At 42.5% G+C, this 24,877-nt stretch overlaps 3 protein-coding genes across 3 annotated transcripts in view; 2 read left to right on the forward strand and 1 right to left on the reverse strand.

Annotated features, from left to right (window-relative positions):
- LOC134294876 (zinc finger and SCAN domain-containing protein 2-like) overlaps window positions 1-1,895 on the reverse strand; it is a 47,854-nt gene extending 45,959 nt beyond the window's left edge. The window contains exon 1 of the mRNA XM_062966660.1: window positions 1,749-1,895. The gene's annotated coding sequence lies outside the window, so the exon portion shown is untranslated. The remainder of the gene's footprint in view (window positions 1-1,748) is intronic.
- LOC134294866 (zinc finger protein 850-like) overlaps window positions 1-23,858 on the forward strand; it is a 104,615-nt gene extending 80,757 nt beyond the window's left edge. Inside the window, exon 2 of the mRNA XM_062966642.1 lies at window positions 21,230-23,858. Within this exon, the coding sequence (XP_062822712.1) occupies window positions 21,707-23,740 (2,034 nt within the window). The 5' untranslated portion in view covers window positions 21,230-21,706 and the 3' untranslated portion in view covers window positions 23,741-23,858. The remainder of the gene's footprint in view (window positions 1-21,229) is intronic.
- The window catches only part of LOC134294868 (solute carrier family 2, facilitated glucose transporter member 11-like), a 142,921-nt gene continuing 120,010 nt past the window's right edge, over window positions 1,967-24,877 (forward strand). The window contains exon 1 of the mRNA XM_062966647.1: window positions 1,967-2,118. The gene's annotated coding sequence lies outside the window, so the exon portion shown is untranslated. The remainder of the gene's footprint in view (window positions 2,119-24,877) is intronic.

Genomic DNA, 24,877 nt, shown 5'->3' on the forward strand with positions numbered 1-24,877 from the left:
TCAGGGCAGCGGACAAAACAACAAAACTACAGGCCCCCCCAACCTCGAAATTTGACAACACAACCCATCATTCACGGCTCTAGGTTGATACAACAAAAAAGAAAAGAAAAATAAAGTCCTAATTACAGGGAGAGGAATAATAGTTTTTATCCAATTGCTGCCAGTTTGAAGGCTAAGCTCCGCCCACTTGGTCTCCTAGCAACCCATTCAGCCCAGTGTTAATAAAATAATAAAAAATAAAATAAATACAAATAATACAATAAAAATAATAAAAAAACACTAAAATAATTAATACAATAAAATACTATAACAAAATAAATAAAAATAATACAACAAAATAATAAAATATAATAAATAAAAAAGATAAGTTACAATAAAATTAATTTTTTAAAAATACAAATAACGTCAAATAAAAATTCCACAACAACTTTTCACCAATACCACCACCACTTTGCCACAGCAACGCGTGGCCGGGCACAGCTAGTCTATCTATATATATAAAAGAGTGATGGAATCAGGGCAGCGGACAAAACAACAAAACTACAGGCCCCCCCAACCTCGAAATTTGACAACACAACCCATCATTCACGGCTCTAGGTTGATACAATAAAAAGGAAAAGAAAAATAGAGTCCTAATTACAGGGAGAGGAATAATAGTTTTTATCCAATTGCTGCCAGTTTGAAGGCTAAGTTCTGCCCACTTGGAGCCCAATGTGGATGAGCTCCCTCTATCAGCTCCAGCTCCATGCGGGGACACGAGAGAAGCCTCCCACAAGGATGGTAAAAACATCAAAACATCCGGGCGTCCCCTGGGCAACGTCCTTGCAGACGGCCAATTCTCTCACTCCAGAAGCAACTCCGGTTGCTCCTGACACGGAAAAAAAAACCTTGGTCTCCTAGCAACCTCCTCAGCCCAGGGGACAGGCAGATTTAGGCCTCACTTAGGCCTCTTCCACAGATTATCTAATTTGCACTGGATTATATGGCAGCGTAGACTCAAGGCCCTTCCACACAGCTATAGAACCCATTTGTAATCTTATATTATCTGCTTTGAACTGGATTATCTTTACCTTAACTACCACCAATTTCTCCATACTTTATTTCCCATACCACCATACTTTGCCACAGCAACAGCTAGTAAAATAATAAAATGGAAAGTAGATGAAGATCAAGGAACCGTGGGATACATTTACAAAACAATCACAGGAAATCGATACAATATATATATATAAAAAAATACCTTGACAGAAATGTGGAAGGAGGAACTAAGTTGTAATGAGAGAGAAATACAAAATTGGATAAGGGTTGTTGTATGTCTTCCGGGTTGTGTGGCCATGTTCCAGAAGCATTCTCTCCTGACGTTTCGCCCACATCTATGGCAGGCATCCTCAGAGGTTGTGAGGAATATATGTCCATGTTCCAGAAGCATTCTCTCCTGACGTTTCGCCCACGTGTATGGCAGGCATCCTCAGAGGTTGTGAGGAATATATGTCCATGTTCCAGAAGCATTCTCTCCTGACGTTTCGCCCACATCTATGGCAGGCATCCTCAGAGGTTTGTGAGGATGCCTGCCATAGGTGTGGGCGAAACGTCAGGAGAGAATGCTTCTGGAACATGGCCACACAGCCCGAAAGACATACAACAACCCTGTGATCCCGGCCATGAAAGCCTTCGACAACAAAATGGGATAAATTCCATTAATAAAATAAAAACATTGAAAGATAAAGGAAATGCAACGTAAATGCAACCTTGGGGGCTCCGTGTGCCGAGGGCGGTCCGGGCCCATCCTGGGTGGGGGTCCCAGTGTCCCCGGTTGAGGGCGAACTACAACTCCCAGTCCGTGGCTTCACAGGCCTCAATAGGCCCACACAAGGCCCGTCAGTCAAAGGGGCGCTGAGCGGGACGCAGCCAATGGGGGGCCTCCGGTGGGCGGGGCATCCCGGGCTCAGCCAATGGGAGGGAGGGAGGGGGCGAGGGCGGGCTCCGAGGAAGGAGGACGAAGGAGAAGATGGCGGCCGGCTCGCCTCAGGCCTGGTCTGTGTTCGTGAGGCGGGAAGGAAGGCGGCGGAGGGAAGAGGACGGAGAGGCCGAGAGAGAGAGAGAGAGAGAGAGAGAGAGGTCTGTGGGGAGAGGGAGGCAGGCAGGCAGGGAGGCTCGCTCGCTCGCTGGGGTGCCCGGGGGGGAGGCGGAGGGCCCGGCCTGCCTCGGGAGTGAGGGAAGGAGGGGGGACTACAACTCCCAGAATCCTCTCCGCCCAAGACGGGTCTCCACGGGACGCCTCACGGGCTTGGAGGTCTCCCCAGTGGGGTCCCTTCCTCTGTCCGCCCCGTTGTGTCTCTAGGATCCACCGGCTCTCTTGTTTCCCTCATGTTCAGACCTTCTCAGCCGCTTTGGGTCCCGAGAGGGATGGAAACAGACATCTATTATTATTATTATTATTATTATTATTATGACACAGCAAACAAGATAGACAGGACTGTGTGATGTATATTATTATTATTATTATTATTATTATTTTATTATGACACAGCAAACAAGATAGACATGCTGGATTTCGTGTCACAAAATCCCAAGTCGAACTCTTCCCAAGTGTCTAGGACTGTGTGATGTATTATTATTATTATTATTATTATTATTATTATGACACAGCAAACAAGATAGACAGGACTGTGTGATGTATATTATTATTATTATTATTTTATTATGACACAGCAAACAAGATAGACATGCTGGATTTCGTGTCACAAAATCACAAGTCGAACACTTCCCAAGTGTCTAGGACTGTGTGATGTATTATTATTATTATTATTATTATTATTATTATTATTATTATATCTATTATTCTTACTAGCTGTGCCCAGCCACGCGTTGCTGTGGCGAAGTCTGGTGGTATGGGAAATAAAGTCTTGAGGAATTGGTGGTAGTTAAGGTCAAGGGTCAAGGTTTTCCCCAGACATTAAGTCCAGTTGTGTCTGACTCTGGAGGTTGGTGCTCATCTCCATTTCTAAGCCGAAGAGCCGGCGTTGTCCGTAGACTCCTCCAAGCTCATGTGGGATGACTACATGGAGCGGCGTTACCTTCCCGCCGGAGCAGTACCTATTGATGCACTCACATTTGCATGTTTTCGAACTTCTGGGTTGGCAGAAGCTGGAGCTAACAGTGGGGGCTCTGTCAGTTCCCCCAATTCAAACCTGCAGCCTTTCGGTCCAGAAGTTCAGCAGCTCAGCGCTTTAACATGCTGTGCCATCAGGGGACATTATTTCCTAAAGGTTGTGAATATACAATATTTCTGATTGTTTTTTTTTTTGTCTGTTGGAGGCAAGTATGAATGCTGCAATTAGGAAAAATGATTAGGATGTAATGGCCTTGCAGATTTAAAGCCTAGCTGTTTCCTCCCTGAGTGAATTTTTTGTTGGGAGGTGTTAGCTGGCCCTGATTGTTTCCTGTCTGGAATTCCCTTGTTTTCAGAGTGGTGTTGTTTGCGATATTTTATGTGCTTCTACTGTCTGTGGCCCTGAGAAAACAGGATTTGCCAGACTTTGATGATGGGAATACTTTGTTGGGAGATGTTAGCTGGCCCTGATTGTTCCCTGTCTGGAATACCCTTGTTTTCAGAGTGATGTTGTTTGCGATATTTTATGTGCTTCTACTGTCTGTGGCCCTGAGAAAACAGAGGATTTGCCAGACTTTGATGATGGGAATACTTTGTTGGGAGGTGTTAGCTGGCCCTGATTGTTTCCTGTGTGGAATTCCCCTGTTTATTTACTGTCCTGGTTTTAGAGATTATATTGTTCTGCATTATTCTATCCCAGTAATTATTTCATATTAAAGAAGAATCTCACTTATCCAACATTCGCTTATGTTCTGGATTATCCAACGCAGTCTGCCTTTTCATAATCAATGTTTTTGTAGTCAGTGTTTTAAATTCATTGTGATATTTTAGTGGTAAATTTGTAAATACAGTACAGTAGTCTCACTTATCCAACATAAACGGGCTGGCAGAATGTTGGATAAGCGAATATGTTGGATAATAAGGAGGGATTAAGGATAAGCCTATTAAACATCAAATTAAGTTATGATTTCACAAATTAAGGACCAAAACATCATGTTAGACAACAAATTTGGAAGAAAAAGTAGTTCAATACACAGTAATTCTATGTAGAAATTACTGGATTTATGAATTTAGCACCAAAATATCACGATATATTGAAAGCATTGACTACAAAAATGCGTTGGATAATCCAGAACGTTGGATAAGTGAGACTCTACTGTATATTAAAATGTATCATTTTAGGCTAGGGAAATCTTGTGCAATATATTTAGGCCCAGAAATCAGCAGTAGTCCAATGTAATTACTCAAAAACCTGCCGACAGCACCAGGTCTTCAGTTCCTTATGGAAATTGGATAATGTAGGGGATTGCCTGATCTCTTTTGGCAGTTAAGGTAAAGGGTCCCCTGGGCTGAGTGGGTTGCTAGGAGACCAAGTGAGCGGAGCTTAGCCTTCTAACTGGCAGCAATTGGATAAAAACAATTATTCCTCTCCTAATTAGGACTTCATTTTTCTTTTCTTTTTGTTGTATCAACCTAGAGGCATGGATGAGGGGTTGTTCTGTCAATTTTCGAGGTTGTGGGGTAGTTACTTTTGTTGTTTTGTCCGCTGCCGTGATGCCATCACTCTTTTATATATATAGATTATGTCACAGCAAACAAGATAGACATGCTGGATTTCGTATCACAAAATCACAAGTCGAACTCTTCCCAAGTGTCTAGGACTGTGTGATGTATTTTCAGATGATGCGCGCAGATCCCAGTCGGGTGGCCTTTTGCAGTTGGCAGATCGTGATTTTGTCAATGTCTATTGTTTCCAAATGCCGGCTGAGATCTTTTGGCACGGCACCCAGTGTGCCCATCACCACCGGGACCACCTGCACTGGTTTCTGCCAGAGTCTTTGCAGTTCAATCTTGAGTTTTTCCTGTTGTTTTTCGTCAATGCGACTGTCACCTGGGATGGCGACATCAATGATCCAAACCTTTTTCTTTTCCACAACTGTGATGTCTGGTGTGTTCTGTTCCAGAATTTTGTCAGTCTGGATTCGGAAGTTCCACAATCTCTTTGCGTGCTCATTCTCCAATACTTTTGCAGGTTTGTGATCCCACCAGTTCTTTGCTGCTGGGAGGTGGTACTTGAGGCATAAGTTCCAATGAATCATTTGGGCCACAGATGTGTGCCTCTGTTTGTAGTCTGTCTGTGCGATTTTCTTACAGCAGCTGAGGATATGATCCATGGTTTCGTCAGTTTCCTTGCAGAGTCTGCATTTTGGGTCATCAGCTGATTTTTGGATCTTGGCCTTAATTGCATTTGTTCTGATGGCTTGCTCCTGGGCTAATTATTATAATTATTATAATTATTATGAAACCAGGCCTGCATGCACAGCTGGCCATATTGGGTCTCTGTGCCAAGTCTGGTCCAGATCTGACCTCAGCTGGGTTCAGCGCTCTCGGCTACAGGTGAACTACAACTCCCAAAACCAAGGTCCGTTCCCCTAAATCCCTGCAGACTGTTCAGTGGGTGATGGGGCTTCTCTGGGCCAAGTCTGGTCCCTGTCCATGGTCAGTGGGGGTCCCAGTGTGGCTGGCTGCAGGTGAACTACAACTCCCAAAACCAAGGTCCGTTCCCCTAAATCCCTGCAGACTGTTCAGTGGGTGATGGGGCTTCTCTGGGCCAAGTCTGGTCCCAGTCCATGGTCAGTGGGGGTCCCAGTGTGGCTGGCTGCAGGTGAACTACAACTCCCAGAACCAAGGTCCGTTCCCCTCAATCCCTGCAGACTGTTCAGGTGGTGACGGGGCTTCTCTGGGCCAAGTCTGGTCCCGGTCCATGGTCAGTGGGGGTCACAGTATTGCTGGAGGCAGGTGAACTACAACTCCCATCAAGGACACTTGTGCCAAGAGGACAGGGAACATGAGGAGGAAAACCAGAGGGAAGCGATTATGTAGTTTTATGTTTTTTTTTTCTTTTTCTTGTTTCAGTTGTTCTCATTGTATTGTTTATTTGTTATATGTTTTTAATTGTGTTTTAATAATAATAATAACAACAACAACAACAACAACTTTATTTTTATACCCCGCCTCCCTTTCCCAGAAGGGACTCGGGGCAGCTTACACGGGCCCAAGCCCAAATGGTACAAACATTGTAATAAAACCAATAAATACAAAACAGATCTATAAAGCATAGTAAATCACATTACAAATAAAACATGGTTTGAAAAAACATCTGAGGACTCTCATAAAAGTGACCTGGAGTCCTTATTTATGCTGGGCTTGGTCTCCATGCAAGCTGCCCCGAGTCCCTTCGGGGAGAGACATTGTGGTGGGAATAAAGTTGTTGTTGTTGTTATTATTATTATTATTATTATTATTATTATTATTATTATGATGATGATGTACGCACAATATATAGGTGTCAATTTTCCAATTCCCGGTCACTTCCTCCCTCCCTCCCTTCCTTCCTTCCTTCCTCCCCCACCTCACTCCATTCTTCCTTCCCTTTCTTCCCCCTCCCTCCTTATTTATTTATTGAGGTATACGTGATCGGTCCTCCCCCCCGGTGGCGCAGCGGGTTAAACTGCTGAACTTGCTGACCAAAAGGTTGGCAGGTTCGAATCTAGGGAGCAGAGCGAGCTCCCGCTGTTAGCCCCAGCTTCTGCCATCCTGGCAGTTCGAAACTACTTAGCTACTTGTGATTCCTTTATTTTATCACTTTTAAACTTATTTATTATGCAATGCTTTTGACATGAAATAAATTAATAAGCAGTCCGAGAACATGCAAATGCGAGTAGATCAATAGGTACCTCTTCTGCGGGAAGGTAACAGCTCTCCATGCAGTCATGCCAGTGGCCACATGACCTAGGAGGTGTCTACGGACAATGCCGGCTCTTTGTCTTAGAAATGGAGATGAGCCCCAACCCCAGAGTCGGGCAGGACTGGACTTCATGTCACGGGAAAATCCTGACCTTACTGTGTGTTCTGCACAATTGTGTGCTTTTGTGAACCGCTCCGAGTCCCTTCGGGGAGATGGTGGCAGGGTACAAATGAATAATAACAACAATAATAAAACTTTGTTCATATACCGCCCTATTTATCTCCTCAAGAGACTCAGGGCAGTTTCCAATAAGGACACCATACCACAACTTAAAACCAGGCAACAACAAAACGTAATACAATCATGAGCATAAGTATAGTGCAAATCAATCAATGAACCACAGGCTTAGGAACCAATGACAAGATACTTCACAAGCAGGCCAGGAGACAGTGGCCAAGGGTTCAGTGTTGGGGTTCAACTAGAAGGTGCCAGGCGGGTCCAGTGCAACAGTATGGCATGGCCAATAAAGTTTAGGTATAAAGTTTATCTATATATATATAAAAGAGTGATGGCATCACGGCGACCCACAAAACAACAAAACTACAGACCCCCCAACCTTGAAATTTGACAACACAACCCCTCATCCATGCCTCTAGGTTGATACAACAAAAAGAAAAGAAAAATAAAGTCCTAATTAGAGAGAGAGGAATAATTGTTTTTATCCAATTGCTGCCAGTTAGAAGGCTAAGCTCCGCCCACTTGGTCTCTTAGCAACCCACTCAGCCCAGTGTTAATAAAAGAATAAAAAATAAAATAAATACAAATAATACAATAAAATAATTAAAAACACTAAAAAATTAATACAAGAAAATACTATAACAAAATAACTAAAAATAATACAACAAAATAATAAAATATAATAAATAAAAAAGATAAGTTACAATAAAATTAATTTAAAAAATACAAATAACGTCAAATAAAAATTCCACAAGAACTTTTAACCAATACCACCACCACTTTGCCACAGCAACGCGTGGCCGGGCACAGCTAGTATTTATATAAGGGAGTTACTCTGTTCATTATACCAATTCTTTTCAGACTTTCCTTTACTTTGTATCAATGCTATCCTTCCAAACCATGATAATTTGAGTTTAGCGTATTCTAAATTTTTTATATTTATTTCCTTTCTTCATTTAATAAAATTATTAGTCTCTATAACTTTTAATTTTTGCTACATTTATTCCCAAATATTTAATTGAGTATTTAAAACAGGAGGGGGAAAATTAATTAAAGACTCATTTTTAAAATTTCTTTTCCTGATAATTAAATAATTTATGAAGTATATTTAGAACCCTACCCATTAAACTGACATTTGTCTCCCTGCTATGAAACCACATTGATCTTCATTGATATACTTATATATATATATATAAATTCATTCATTCTTTTTGCCATAATTTCTGTTGAAATTTTAGCATCTTGATTTATTAACTCAATGGGTCTATGTGATCCGGGTTCTGTTAGGTCCTTGTTAGGTTTCAAAATTAACATAATCAGAGACTGTTCCCGAGATGGTGGGATCTTCTCTCCTGTTATTATTATATCATTCTTTTAATTTAGGTATTAATATGGTTTTAATTTTTCTATAATATTCCGGTCCCAGCCCATCCATTTCTGGAGTCTTCCCGGCTTTTAAATTATCTATAATTTTTCCAGTTTCTTTTTCTGGAATTAATTATTCCATAACTAATGTATCTGTTTCCTAGATCTTTATTTTTCCAATATTTTTCAATATATTCCTCTATTTTACTTTTGGAGTTTTCTTTTGCCGAGTATAGATCTTGGCAAGATCTTGGAAAAGCTAATATTTTGTCTTCCATTCTTGTATGATTCTTTCCTTCCTTGTCTTTAATGGATGTTATTATTTTCTTCCCTTTCTAACGTGTGCTGCTTTGGCTCATAATCTAGAGTTTCTGTATTACTGTATTCAAAGTATTCTCTATTTAAAAACTTCAAATTTCTTTGAGTCCTTTCTAACTCATGTTTTGCTAGCTGTTTTCTCATTGCTAATGCTTTTATATAGCTTTGTTTATCCTTTTCATCTCTAATTCCTTAATATCAAATTCTAATCTTTTTTCTTGTTATTTTCTTTAAATTACGTTGTTCTTCATTAAAATTCCTCTGGCTACTGCTTTCATTGTATCCCATATCATCATAGTGGAGCAATTGATGTGATGATAATGATGATGATGATGATGATGATAAATCTTTATTTATCATCATCATCCATCCCTGCCACCATCTCTCCTAAGGGACTCGGGGCAGCCCACAGAAGCACTCCACGTGCCGCATTTAAACAACAATACACAAGTATAAATACAAAGACATAAGTGAAATCAACAGCGTGTATAAAATCCCACTAATAAAATTGTAAGAGTATGAAATTATAACAATTCCTGAAACGCAATAGAACCTGCAGAAGGCCGGCTATCTGCCGTAACCATCCAACTGCGGAGCAGTGGTTCATCAAGCTGACCAGAGATTGCTCAGGATCAAAGGCCTGTCTGAAGAGCCATGTTTTAAACTCACCCAAAAGACTTGAAGTGATTTCTTTAGAGCCGGAGAGCCACCTACGCAACCCCCCCCCCCCTTTCTCTTGTATTTGAGATGGTGATGGACCTAGAAGGAGATGCGGTCTCGAAAACAGGTTGGATCCGAAGCATATAGGGCTTTATAGGCAATCACCTGCATCCGGGGTTTTGGGGTTCGGTGCCATCTCTATGCAGATGACACTCAACTCTACTACTCTTTTCCACCAGACTCCAAGGAAGCCCCCCGTGTCCTGACTCAGTGTCTGGCCGCTGTGATGGGCTGGATGAGGGCAAACAAGCTGAAGCTTAATCCTGACAAGACAGAGGTCCTCCAGGCCAGTCGCACGTTGGATCGGGGTGTAGGGTGGCCACCTGTTCTCCCCCTGAAGACACAGCTCCACAGTCTGGGAGTCCTCCTGGGATCAGCGCTGGCGCTTGATTCTCAGGTGTCGGCGGTGGCTGGGAGGGCCTTTGCACAATTAAAGCTTGTGCGCCAGCTGTGACCGTACCTCAGGAAGTCTGACTTGGCCACGGTGGTCCACGCATTGGTTACCTCAAGACTGGACTACTGCAATGCACTCTACGTGGGGCTGCCTTTGAAGACGGCCCAGAAAATGCTGCTGATACAAAAGTCGGCAGCCAGATTGTTAACAGGAGCTAGTTACAGGGAGCGTAATACGCCTCTCCTGAAGCAGTTCCATTGGCTGCCAATAAGTTTCCAGTCCCGATTCAAAGTGCAGGTCATGACCTGCAAAGCCCTAAATCAGGGGTCCCCAAACTTTTTAAACAGGGGGCCAGTTCACGATCCTTCGGACCATTGGAGGGCCGGACTATAGTTGGCTACCGAGCAATAATAATAATAATAATAACAATAATAATAAATAAGAGGGTTGGAAGAGACCCTTTGGGCCATTAAGTCCAATCCCCCTTTGCCTTTGTGCACCGAAAGCACAAGCAAAGCACCCCTGACAGATGACCACCCAGAATCAATGTTAATAATAATAATAATAATAATAATAATAATAATAATAATAATAATAAAGAGGGTTGGAAGAGACCTCTTGGGCCATTTAGTCCAACCCCCTTCTGCCTCTGTGCACCATAAGCACAAGCAAAGCATCCCTGACAGATGACCACCCAGAATCAATGTTAATAATAATAATAATAATAATAATAATAATAATAATAATAATAAAGAGGGTTGGAAGAGACCTCTTGGGCCATTTAGTCCAACCCCCTTCTGCCTCTGTGCACCATAAGCACAAGCAAAGCATCCCTGACAGATGGCCACCCAGAATCAATGTTAATAATAATAATAATAATAATAATAATAATAATAATAATAATAATAATAAAGAGGGTTGGAAGAGACCTCTTGGGCCATTTAGTCCAACCCCCTTCTGCCTCTGTGCACCATAAGCACAAGCAAAGCATCCCTGACAGATAGCCACCCAGAATCAATGATAATAATAATAATAATAATAATAATAATAATAATAATAATAATAATAATAATAATAAAGGTTGTAAGAGAAGAAGGGATCTCTTGGGTCATTTAGCCCAACCCCATTCTGCCCTTGTGCCGTGGGGGCCGGATAAATGGCTTCGATGTATATACAATATATTATTAAAATGAATATAAAAATATTATAAATGAGGGCGGGGGTCAGGTAAATGACCTTGGAGGGCCACATCTGGCCCCCGGGCCTTAGTTTGGGTACCCCTGCCCTAAATGGTTCGGGCCCTGTCTATCTTCGTGACCGCGTTTCTCCCTATAAACCAGCGCGGGCTCGCAGATCTTCCGGGGAGGCCCTCCTTTCACTCCCACCACCATCTGAAACGTGGTTGGTGGGAACGAGGGAGAGGGCCTTCTCCGTGGTGGCCCCCCGGCTCTGGAACTCTCTCCCCAGGGAGCTCAGACTAGCACCCACCCTAACCACATTCCCAAAAAGCTTGAATGTGCTTTTGAATAATCAGCTGCACTCATCATACAGTCCAAATCGCCTTGCTGTCTCCTACCCTGTTTCCCTGAAAATAAGACATCCCCTGAAAGTAATACCTAGTAGAGGTTTTGCCGAATTGCTAAATATAAGGCCTCCCCTAAAAGTAAGATCTAGAAAAGTTATTGTTTGGAAGCATGCCCACCGAACAGAACACCAGAGCATGCAGGATTGGTAAATGGACGTACCATAGATTGTTGTACATGGAAATAACGGTCGTAACAAGAAATTCTTGATAGAATTCACAGTTTGGTTATGCTGGTTTGTGATGACATTTACTGTACAGTATATAATAAACTAGCTTGGAGAGCCGGCGATGCCCGGGTCATTTGAGAAAGCCATTGTTTGCCTGTGTTCCAAGTGTAGCCTATATCCAATGTCAGCTGGGTTCAGTGGGTGCGGGTGAGCTCCAACTCCCATATGCAAGTCCCATCGTCCAGTGTCCATCCCCCTCCAAACAGAGCCAGTATGTAGAATAGGTCATGGGGGCTCCATGTACCATGTTTGGTCTTGATCAGTCATTTGTGTGGGTCGCGGTGCTCTCAGGAAGTGAGTGAAGGTATTGGAAGTCCCATCGTCCATGGTCCATCATCCTCCAAACTGCACCTGGGTGTAGAGTGAGTCATGGGTGTTGTTTGTTTGAAGTTTGGTCTTGATGAGACATTGATGGGGGTGACAGTGGTCTCAGGAAGTGAATGAATATACTGCAAGTCCCATCATCCAAGGTCCAAGCTCTTTCAAATCTCACCAAGATGTAGAGTGGGCCATGGTGGCTCTATGTGCCAAGTTTGGTCTTGATCAGTCATTGGTGGGGGTCACAGTAGTCCCAGGAAGTGACTGAAGATATTGTAAGTCCCCTCATCCACGGTCCCTCCCCCCCCCCAAACTGCACCAGGATGTAAAGTGGGCTACCCTGCACCTGCGTGTCAAGTTTGATACAGTTTTGTCATTCATGGGCATCACAGTGGTTTGTGGGAGGTGAATTGGATGAAGGTACCACAAATCCCATAATCCTTGGTCCACCCTCCGTCAAACTGCTGCAGCATGTGAAGTGTGTCCTTTGGGATATGTGTGCCTGGTTTGGTTCAGTTGTGTGATTTGTGGCAGTTGCTGTGGTCTCAAGAAGTGAGGGGAGGTACTGCAAATTCCATCATCCTTGGTCCATCCTGCCCCAATATACATCAGGATGTAAAGGGGTCGACAGGAGTTCTGTATGCCAAGTTTGGTCCATTTCTATCATTGGTGGGCATTGCAGTAGTCTGTGGGAGTTCAAGTGTTTGAAAGTACTGCAAATCCCATCATCTGTGGTCCATCCTCCCCCAAATGGCAGCAGGTCATAAAGTGCATCGTGGGGATGAAGTGTGCCAAGTTTGGTCCATTTCTATCATTGGTGGGCATTGCAGTAGTCTGTGGGAGTTAAAGTGTTTGAAAGTACTGCAAATCCCATCATCTGTGGTCCATCCTCCCCCAAATGGCAGCAGGTCATAAAGTGCATCGTGGGGATGAAGTGTGCCAAGTTTGGTGCAGATCCGTCATTCCTGTTGGTCTCAGTGGCCTGGGATAGTGGCGGCCAATCAAAACGCGAGCACATATTCCGCCAGGCCAATCAAAACGCGAGCACATATTCCGCCAGGCCAATCAAAACGCGAGCACATATTCCGCCAGGCCAATCAAAACGCTGATACATACTCCGATTTCACTTTTATTATATATATAGATGTTCATTTTTTTGTTCAAAAATAAATGTGAATTCTTCTCTGTGGAAAAATAAGATGTCCCCTGAAAATAAGACCTAGCACATCTTTGAGAGCAAAAATTAATATAAGACACTGTCTTATTTTCGGGAAAACAGGGCAACACTTTACCCCACTCTGGTTCCACGATTCATGTTTCACTATTCACTATTCAAGTCATCCCCTCCCACGTAATCCTCAACAGCCCCACTCCCCTGTCTAATTGATATGTTATGTGTTTTATCTTAAAGTTTTAAAATGGTTTGGTTCTTGTTATGTATTTTAATTTTGTAACTTGTACTGTTTTTATGCCTATGTCAACTGTTGTTTTTAGGGCTTTGTCCCCACGTAAGCCGCCCCGAGTCCCCTTGGGGAGATGGAGGCGGGGTCTAAGAAATATATTATTATTAATATTATTATTTGTAATTGTGCTGTCCTACTTGGCTTATTTCCTGGTTGCTGTTCTTGGGAGGAATGTTCCATTGGCTCTCATTTTGGGGGTGGAGCTTGGGACTCCCCTTGGATGAGGTTTGGATGAGATGGTTCAGCCTGGGAGCTAATCTCTAGAGCAGGGGTCCCCAAACTAAGGCCCGGGGGCCGGATGTGGCCCTCCAAGGTCATTGACCTGGCCCCTGTCCTAAACTTTAGACTTAGGGTTGACCTAAGTCTACCTGGTCTTTGGAGGTCTCTTTGCTTACTTATGGCCTCATGAGATCGTCTAGATCAGGGGTCCCCAAACTTTTTAAACAGGGGGCCAGTTCATGATCCTTCGGACCATTGGAGGGCCGGACTATAGTGGGCCGAGCAATAATAATAATAATTAATAATAATAATAACAACAACAACAATAAAAAGAGGGTTGGAAGAGACCCTTTAGGCCATTGAGTCCAATCCCCTTCTGCCTTTGTGCACCGAAAGCATAAGCAAAGCACCCCTGTCAGATGGCCACCCAGCCTCAATGTTAATAATAATAATAATAATAATAATAATAATAATAATAATAATAATAATAATAATAATAAAGAGGGTTGGAAGAGACCTCTTGGGCCATTTAGTCCAACCCCCTTCAGCCTCGTGCATCAAAAGCACAAGCAAAGCATCCCTGACAGATGGCCACCCAGCCTCAATGTTAATAATAATAATAATAATAATAATAATAATAATAATTCTCAATTAAAAGACAAAGTAGGGATTGTCGATGTTGCAATCCCAGGGGACAGCAGGATTGAGGAGAAACAATTCGAAAAGCGGACACAATATGAGGATATAAAGATCGAACTGCAAAGACTCTGGCACAAGCCAATCACGGTGGTCCCAGTGGTGATCGGCACACTGGCTGCAGTGCCTAAAGACCTTGGCCTGCACTTAAACACAATCAGCACTGACAAAATTACCATCTGTCAGCTGCAGAAGGCCACCTTACTTGGATCTACCCGCATTATTCACCGATACATTACACAGTCCTAGACACTTGGGAAGTGTCCAACATGTAATCCAATACAACAGCCAGCAGAATGTCTGCTGTGGACTCATCTTGTTGCGTTATAAATAATAATAATAATAATTGACAAAATTATGATCTGCCAACTGCAAAAGGCCACCCTACTGGGATCTGCACGCATCATCCGAAAATACATCACACAGTCCTAGACACTTGGGAAGTGTTCGACTTGTGATTTTGTGAAATGAAATCCAGCATATCTATCTAGTTTGCTGTGTCATAATAAAATAATAATAATAATAATAATAATAATAATAATAATAATAATAATGGGTTGTAAGAGAAGAAGAGACCCCTTAGGTCATTTAGCCCAACCCCCTTGTGCCATGGGGGGCCGGATAAATGGCTTCGATGGGCCGCATCGGCCCCCGGGCCTTAGTTTGGGGACCCCTGGTCTAGATGGTCTTTGAAGGTCTCTTTGCTTAGCTATGGCCTTATGAGGCCACCTAGATGGCTTTTGGAGGTTGCTTTCCTTACCTATGGTCCTGTGAGATGGTCTAGATGGCCTTCGAGGGTCCCTTTCCTTACCTATGGTTTTATGAGATTGTCTAGATGGCCTTTGGCGGCCCCTTTCCTTACCAATGGTCTTATGAAACCATCTAGATGGTCTTTGAGGGCCCCTTTCCTTACCGGTGGTCTTCTGATGGCCTGATGAGATCATCTAGATGGCCTTCGAGGGTCCCTTTCCTTACCTATGGTTTTATGAGATTGTCTAGATGGCCTTTGGTGGCCCCTTTCCTTACCAATGGTCTTATGAAACCATCTAGATGGTCTTTGAGGGCCCCTTTCCTTACCGGTGGTCTTCTGATGGCCTGATGAGATCATCTAGATGGCCTTTGAGGGTCCCTTTCCTTACCTATGGTTTTATGAGATTGTCTAGATGGCCTTTGGCGGCCCCTTTCCTTACCAATGGTCTTATGAAACCATCTAGATGGTCTTTGAGGGCCCCTTTCCTTACCGGTGGTCTTCTGATGGCCTGATGAGATCATCTAGATGGCCTTCGAGGGTCCCTTTCCTTACCTATGGTTTTATGAGATTGTCTAGATGGCCTTTGGTGGCCCCTTTCCTTACCAATGGTCTTATGAAACCATCTAGATGGTCTTTGAGGGCCCCTTTCCTTACCGGTGGTCTTCTGATGGCCTGATGAGATCATCTAGATGGCCTTTGAGGGTCCCTTTCCTTACCTATGGTTTTATGAGATTGTCTAGATGGCCTTTGGCGGCCCCTTTCCTTACCAATGGTCTTATGAAACCATCTAGATGGTCTTTGAGGGCCCCTTTCCTTACCGGTGGTCTTCTGATGGCCTGATGAGATCATCTAGATGGCCTTTGAGGGTCCCTTTCCTTACCTATGGTTTTATGAGATTGTCTAGATGGCCTTTGGCGGCCCCTTTCCTTACCAATGGTCTTATGAAACCATCTAGATGGTCTTTGAGGGCCCCTTTCCTTACCGGTGGTCTTCTGATGGCCTGATGAGATCATCTAGATGGCCTTTGAGGGTCCCTTTCCTTACCTATGGTTTTATGAGATTGTCTAGATGGCCTTTGGTGGCCCCTTTCCTTACCAATGGTCTTATGAAACCATCTAGATGGTCTTTGAGGGCCCCTTTCCTTACCGGTGGTCTTCTGATGGCCTGATGAGATCATCTAGATGGCCTTTGAGGGTCCCTTTCCTTACCTATGGTTTTATGAGATTGTCTAGATGGCCTTTGGTGGCCCCTTTCCTTACCAATGGTCTTATGAAACCATCTAGATGGTCTTTGAGGGCCCCTTTCCTTACCAGTGGTCTTCTGATGGCCTGATGAGATCATCTAGATGGCCTTTGAGGGTCCCTTTCCTTACCGATGGTCTTATGAGACCATGTCAATGGTCTTTGGAGGCCTTTTTGCTTACCTATGGTCTTATGAGATCATCTAAATCAGGGGTCCCCAAACTAAGGCCCTACAAGGTCATTGACCTGGTCTCTGTCCTCAACTTTAGACTTAGGGTTGACCTAAGTCTGAAACGACTTAAAGGCACACAACAACAACAATCCTAATTTTGGACTATTTCACCCTAGTCTGCCCCTCCACTTAAAAAGTTTGGGGACCCCTGCTCTAGAGGCTTTTCCCCCTCCAATTGCCATTCCAGAGAAAAACCTTAGAGATAGGTCTTAGAATTGGTCTGGGTTCTTTGACCTGGCAAATTCAAACAGGCAACATAAATCACGTACTTACCTTACAGCTTATGTATTTACCTCAAAGATAGCAAAGCTTATAGTTCACCTTGTACTTACCACCATAGCCTTGTGTACTTACCATCATACATAGTACTTACCATACAGTCATTATAGATAGTACTAGCTGTGCCCAGCCACACGTTGCTGTGGCGAAGTGTGGTGGTATGGGAAATAAAGTATTGAGGAATTGGTGGTAGTTAAGGTAAAGGGTCCCCTGGGCTGAGTGGGTTGCTAAGGGACCAAGTGAACAGAGCTTAGCATTCTAACTGGCAGCAATTGGATAAAACAATTATTCCTCTCCCTCTAATTAGGACTTTATTTATTTATCTTTTTATTGTATCAACCTAGAGGCATGTATGAGGGGTTGTGCTGTCAATTTTCAAGGTTGTGGGGTGTTTACTTTTGTTGTTTTGTCCGCTGCCGTGATGCCATCACTCTTTTATATATATAGACTAGCTGTGCCCGGCCACGCGTTGCTGTGGCAAAGTGGTGGTGGTATTGGTTAAAAATTGTTGTGTAATTTTTATTTGACGTTATTTGCAATTTTTTTTATTAATTTTATTGTAAGTTATATTTTTATTTATTATATTTTATTATTTTCTTGTATTACTTTTAGTTATTTTCTGTTATTATAGTATTTTATTGTATTATTTTTTTAGTGTTTTTAATTATTTTTTAGTGTTTTTATTATTTTTTATTGGGTTGCTAGGAGACCAAGTTGGAGGAGCTTAGCCTTCTAACTGGCAGCAATTGGATAAAAGCAATTACTCCTCTCCCTCTAATTAGGACTTTATTTTTCTTTTCTTTTTGTTGTATCAACCTAGAGGCGTGGATGATGGGTTGTGTTGTCAAATTTCGAGGTTGGGGGGCCTGTAGTTTTGTTGTTTTGTCCGGTGCCGTGATGCCATCACTCTTTTATATATATATAGATTTACCTCATAGCCTCATACTTACCATTACAGATAGAGTTCATCATAGCCATGTACTTACCTTACAGTTTACCTCATAGCCTTGTACTTACCTTATAGTCACATCATAGCTTTAGGTATTTACCTCAAAGATAGCAAAGCTTATAGTTCACCTTGTACTTACCTTATGTACTTACCTTATAGCTTATCACCTTATGGTTTACCTCAGAGTTATTATAGATAGTTCACTATAGCTGGTATTTACCACTAAAGTCATTATAGATAGTGCTTATCATAGCCTTGTACTTACCCTATAGTACCTACCTTTCCTCATAGCTTGTGTGTTAATCCTTTATAGTCTCTATAGCTTTCATTCTCAATCAGTATACCGTGTTTCCCCGAAAATAAGACAGTGTCTTATATTAATTTTTGCTCCCAAAGATGCACTAGGTCTTATTTTCAGGGGATGTCTTATTTTTCCATGAAGAAGAATTCACATTTATTATTGAACAAAAAATGAACATTTATTATATACTGTACAGTAGTTGTCATCACAAACCAGCATAACCAGACAAACTGTGAATCCTATCAAGAATTTCTTGTTACTAATATTTCCATGTACAACACTTTATAGTATGTACATTGACCGATCCTGCATGCTCTGGTGTTCTGTTTGTTGGGCATGCTTCCAAACAAAAACTTTGCTAGGTCTTACTTTCGGGGGAGGCCTTATATTTAGCAATTCAGCAAAACCTCTACTTGGTCTTATTTTCTGGGGATGTCTTATTTTAGGGGAAACAGGGTAGTTTTATTTCTGTATAATTTCAGTGATTTTACTTCATATTATTTCTAATACATTAAAAGGACTGTTTCCTGTTTTCAATAAACATATTTTTGGTTATCTTTAATCAGCTCTAGAGCAGGGGTCCTCAAACCTTTAAAGCAGAGGGCCGGTCCACAATCCTTCAGACTGTTGAGGGCCGAATTATCATTTGGGAAAAAAAAACCCAATCAAATTCCTATGCACACTGCACATACCTTATTTGCAGTGCAAAACAACGACAATAACAATGAAAGAACAATACAATATTTAAAAATGAAAATAATTTTAACCAACATAAACCTATCAGGATTTCAATAGGAAGTGTGGGCCTGCTTCTGACCAATGAGATAGTCAGGTTAATTAGGATTGTTGTTGTTGTGTGTTTTCAAGTCATTTCAGACTTTGGGCGAGCTTAAGACCAAAATTATTTATTTATTCATTTACTACATTTATTTACTACATTTATATCCCACCCTAATCATCCCGAAGGGAACTCAGAGCAGCTGTATGTACATACAGTATATTATATTATTAGCATAGCACAATATTAGCATTATATATTACTATATTGAACTATATCACTATACTGTAATATTATATGTAATATATCACATATAATTAATATTATATGGTATTATTATTAGTATTATATTGTATAAAATGATATTATTATCAATATCATATGTATATACAATATATTATTAAAACGAATATAAAAATATTATATTATAAATGAGGGCGGGGGCCAGGTAAATGACCTTGGAGGGCCGCATCTGGCCCCCGGGCCTTAGTTTGGGGACCCCTGTTCTAGAGTATTTACTTTGGGGTTTGAGGTATAATTATAAGGTAAACCGAAGCCGCTTGGGTAGCCAGACCTGGAAATAGCCATTTCCCCCCAGCGTGCCTTCACAGTCATCATCTTCTGTTTATAGCAGTAGCCAAGGCCTCGGCAGTTGAGCGATATCCCCCTTCCTTCTAGATCTGCCTTAACCATGTGAGGGTGCCAGAGTTTGGGGAGATAGAATACCAGGCCCTTTCTTTTGGAAGTTCCCACGGAAGCCAATTCTTCTCCCAGTCGTTTTTGTTTTCAGCCTTACAGAATCAAGGGATAACCTTTCAGGCCCTTGACGGTTCTTCCCAAAGGCATCCAAGGAAGACCTTGTCTCTCCGTGGCCTCCAGTTTTCTTTGGATTTCCCCTGGATGGAGGAAAAAGAAGGAAAGGGGGAAGTGGGCAAAGGTGAAGGGAGTCGGCAGGAAGGAGGCTTTGTGGCTGGAGCTGTGCCTGTCTTTGCATCTCATCATGGGCTCTACAGAGGGAATGCATGAATGCCTGAATGGAACTTAGTTCAGCATGGACTCAATTTGTGAACATGGTTGTGAATGAGCCAGTTGGGAAGGCAGGTCCTTCTTAGTTTGGAAGATTCATTTGGGAAATGTGGCCGGAGTGACCCTTTGAGATGCCGAGGAAGCAGAGTGGGGAGTCCCTGTGGCAGGGGAGATAAGGACACAATCGATAAAGAAATCTTTGTTCCTTTGCGCATTTAGCACAATGCTGGTAATTCACGGAAACCCAGGATCCAGAACAGGGCTCCTCAAACTTTTAAAGCAGAGGGCCGGTCCACAATCCTTCAGACTGTGGAGGGGCCAAATTATCATTTGGAAAAAGAAAAAGGAAAAAAGAACAAATTCCTATGCACACTGCACATGTCTTATTTGTAGTGCAAAACAACAACAACAATGAAAGAACAATACAATATTTAAAAATGAAAACAATTGTAACCAGCATAACCCTATCAGGATTTCAATGGGAAGTGTGGACCTGCTTCTGGCCAATGAGATAGTCAAGTTAATTAGGATTGTTGTTGTTGTTGTGTGCCTTAAGTCATTTCAGACTTTGGGTGAGCCTAAGTCTAAAATTATTTATTTATTCATTTACTACATTTATTTATTACATTTATATCCTGCCTTTCTCACCCTGAAGGGGACTCAGACTAGCTGTATGTACATAGAATATATTATATTATTAGCATAGCACAATATTAGCATTATATATTACTATATTGAACTATACCACTATACTATAATATTATATGTAATATATAACATATAATTAATATTATTATATGGTATTACTATTAGTATTATATTGTATAACATAAGATTATTATCAATATTATATGTATATACAATATATTATATTATTAAAATGATATTAAAATCTTATATTATAAAACTGAGGGCGGGGGCCAGGTAAATGACCTTGGAGGGCCGCATTCAGCCCCCGGGCCTTAGTTTGGGGACCCCTGATCCAGAATATGTTACACCCTTGAATGCTGGACGGAGTTCTGCCTGCCTGCCTGCCTTCTGTTCCTTTAACCACGTTTGGGTCTGACCCAATGAAATGGGTGTGGCCCTCCAATATGGGAAAAGGGTTCAGTTCCCTCCTTCTATGATTCCTTCCTTCTCTTATCCTGTCCTTCTGTGTTTCCTCCCTTCCTTCCATCTTTCCTTTCTTCTTTCCTTTTTCGCTTTGTTTGCCTTGAGCCAGAGGTATGCGGCTTCATGTCTAACCTTTTGCTTCTTCTTTCTTGACCAGGACAAGAGAGTTCTCTGGAGCCACCCCTGCCGTGATGGGAAACGAACCAGCTTCTAGTCGATATTAAGGCATTTGGAAACCAAAGTGTAGTAAGGAAACCAGTCCTCTAGGAAAAAGGATTCCTCTCAAGGGGCTGATCCTGCTGAATTCCTACATTCACTTTGGATTCTAGAGTAGAACCATAGAGTCGGAAGAGACTGCATGAGGCACCCAGTCCAGGCCTCTGCCGTGCAGGAAAAGCCAAAGTACCCCTGACAGATGAGCATCTAGCCTCTGTTTAAAGGATTCCAAAGGAGCCTCCACTGCATTTTGAGGCAGAGAGTTCCACTGCTGAACAGCTCTAACAGTCAGGAAGTTCTTAATGTTCAGATGGAATCTACTTTCCTGTAATTTGAACCCAGTGCTGTGAGTAATCAGAAAGGGAAAAACAAGAATCAAGTGTCCTTATTGAAATTAAATGTACATAACATTGTTGACATGGAGGAGAAAGCATATAAATGTATTGAATGTGGAAAGAGCTTTAGTCAGCGTGGAAAGCTGAAGAGACATCAAAGGACTCACACTGGAGAGAAACCCTATAAATGCCTGGAGTGTGGACAGAGCTTCACTCATACTTCAGGCCTACGTTCACATCAAAGGACCCACACTGGAGAGAAACCCTATAAATGCCTGGAGTGTGGACAGAGCTTTGCTCATAGTTCAGGCCTACGTAGACATCAAAGGACTCACACTGGGGAGAAAACCTATAAATGCCTGGAGTGTGGACAGAGCTTCACTGAGAAGGGAAGCTTGCATAAACATCAAAGGATTCACACTGGGGAGAAACCCTATAACTGCCTGGAGTGTGGACAGAGCTTCACTGAGAAGGGAAGCTTGCATAAACATCAAAGGATTCACACTGGGGAGAAACCCTATAACTGCCTGGAGTGTGGACAGAGCTTCACTCAGAAGGGAAGCTTGCATAAACATCAAAGGATTCACACTGGGGAGAAACCCTATAAATGCCTGGAGTGTGGACAGAGCTTTGCTCGTAGTTCAGGACTACGTTCACATCAAAGGACCCACACTGGGGAGAAACCCTATAACTGCCTGGAGTGTGGACAGAGCTTCACTGAGAAGGGAAGCTTGCATAAACATCAAAGGATTCACACTGGGGAGAAACCCTATAACTGCCTGGAGTGTGGACAGAGCTTCACTGAGAAGGGATGCTTGCATAAACATCAAAGGATTCACACTGGGGAGAAACCCTATAACTGCCTGGAGTGTGGACAGAGCTTTGCTCGTAGTTCAGGACTACGTTCACATCAAAGGACCCACACTGGGGAGAAACCCTATAACTGCCTGGAGTGTGGACAGAGCTTCACTGAGAAGGGAAGCTTGCATAAACATCAAAGGATTCACACTGGGGAGAAACCCTATAAATGCCTGGAGTGTGGACAGAGCTTTGCTCGTAGTTCAGGACTACGTTCACATCAAAGGACCCACACTGGGGAGAAACCCTATAACTGCCTGGAGTGTGGACAGAGCTTTGCTCATAGTTCAGGCCTACGTAGACATCAAAGGACTCACACTGGGGAGAAAACCTATAACTGCCTGGAGTGTGGACAGAGCTTCACTGAGAAGGGAAGCTTGCATAAACATCAAAGGATTCACACTGGGGAGAAACCCTATAACTGCCTGGAGTGTGGACAGAGCTTTACTCAGAGTTCAGGACTACGTTCACATCAAAGGACCCACACTGGAGAGAAACCCTATAACTGCCTGGAGTGTGGACAGAGCTTCACTCAGAGTTCAGGACTACGTTCACATCAAAGGACCCACACTGGAGAGAAACCCTATAAATGCCTGGAGTGTGGACAGAGCTTTGCTCGTAGTTCAGGTCTACGTTCACATCAAAAGACTCACACTGGAGAGAAACCCTATAACTGCCTGGAGTGTGGACAGAGCTTCACTCAGAGTTCAGGACTACGTTCACATCAAAGGACCCACACTGGAGAGAAACCCTATAATTGCCTGGAGTGTGGACAGAGCTTTACTCGAAGTTCAGGTCTACGTTCACATCAAAGGACCCACACTGGAGAGAAACCCTATAACTGCCTGGAGTGTGGACAGAGCTTCACTCAGAGTTCAGGACTACGTTCACATCAAAGGACCCACACTGGAGAGAAACCCTATAAATGCCTGGAGTGTGGACAGAGCTTTGCTCGTAGTTCAGGTCTACGTTCACATCAAAAGACTCACACTGGAGAGAAACCCTATAACTGCCTGGAGTGTGGACAGAGCTTCACTCAGAGTTCAGGACTACGTTCACATCAAAGGACCCACACTGGAGAGAAACCCTATAACTGCCTGGAGTGTGGACAGAGCTTTGTTCGTAGTTCAGGTCTACGTTCACATCAAAGGACTCACACTGGAGAGAAATCCTATAACTGCCTGGAGTGTGGACAGAGCTTTACTCGAAGTTCAGGACTACGTTCCCATCAAAGGACTCACGCTGGGCAGAAACCATAGAAATGCATGGAGTATGGACAGAGCTTTTCATGGAATAGACATCAATTTGAGTTTAGCATATTCTAATAATTGTATATTTATTTCCTTTCTTAGTTTAATAAAATTATTAGTATCTAAATCTTCTAATTCTCTATAACATTTATTCCCAGATCCTTAATTGTCTTTAATTTTAATTATCCCCTCCTGTTTTATTTTTTAAATCTCTTCTTAGTGATAATTAAATAACTACACTTCTGACTTGTTCCAGTTAATTTGCAAAACTTTTAATTTTCCCAAATTCTTCTAGGTAATTTTCATTTTTTTCCCCATTGTTGTATTGGGGTTTCCACTGATAAATGGGTATCTTCTGCAAATAAATTAATTTCATTTGTTTTAATACTCTTAGTTCCATAACTAATGTATCTGTTTCCTGGATCTTTATTTTCCAATATTTCTCAATATATTCCTCTATTTTACTTTTGGAGTTTTCTTTTGCCAAGTATAGTTCTTGATATGATCTTGGAAAAGTTAATATTTTGTCTTCCATCCTTCTTACCTTCCTTGTCTTTAATGGATGTTATTAATTTTTTCCTTTCTAATGTGTGCTGCCTTGGCTAATAATTTGGAGTTTCTATTACTGTATTCAAAGTATTCTTGTTGTGAATGCGCCTTCAGAGACTGTGAATGATAGTGGTGGGATCAGGAGAGGAAGGAAAAACCCTCGCGAGGAGGGCTCATTGGAGGATTTGTTTAGGAAAAGAGTCAGGGAGACTGATGGGGAGTCTTCTGAGCAGGATTTATGTGGGGATCCTGAGGTGGAAATGGATGCTGGGGAACAGGTGTTAACGGAGGAATTGGGCACGGACTGGGCACGGGCACCGGAGATGCTTGGGGACGAATCGGGGCCCATGGATACTGCTGATGCTGGGGAAGCTTGGGTGTCTTCAGAAGCAGATCCCACTTGGTCTGCTTGGAGGAGTGAGAGGGAGTCCACAGGTGTGGATAGAGTTGGGCACGGGCAGGATGATTGGGACTCTGATGAGGAATTAGGAACGCCTGACCCAAGGGCATTGGCTGTGTGGAGTTCTGATTCAGATTAAGAAGTTGGGCGTGGATGGTTTGGAAGCCCAGGGAGACCTGGATATATTGGGGTTGTTT

This window comes from Anolis carolinensis, unplaced genomic scaffold (assembly GCF_035594765.1).
Source record: "Anolis carolinensis isolate JA03-04 unplaced genomic scaffold, rAnoCar3.1.pri scaffold_26, whole genome shotgun sequence".
In the NCBI taxonomy this organism is placed as follows: Eukaryota; Metazoa; Chordata; class Lepidosauria; order Squamata; family Dactyloidae; genus Anolis; species Anolis carolinensis.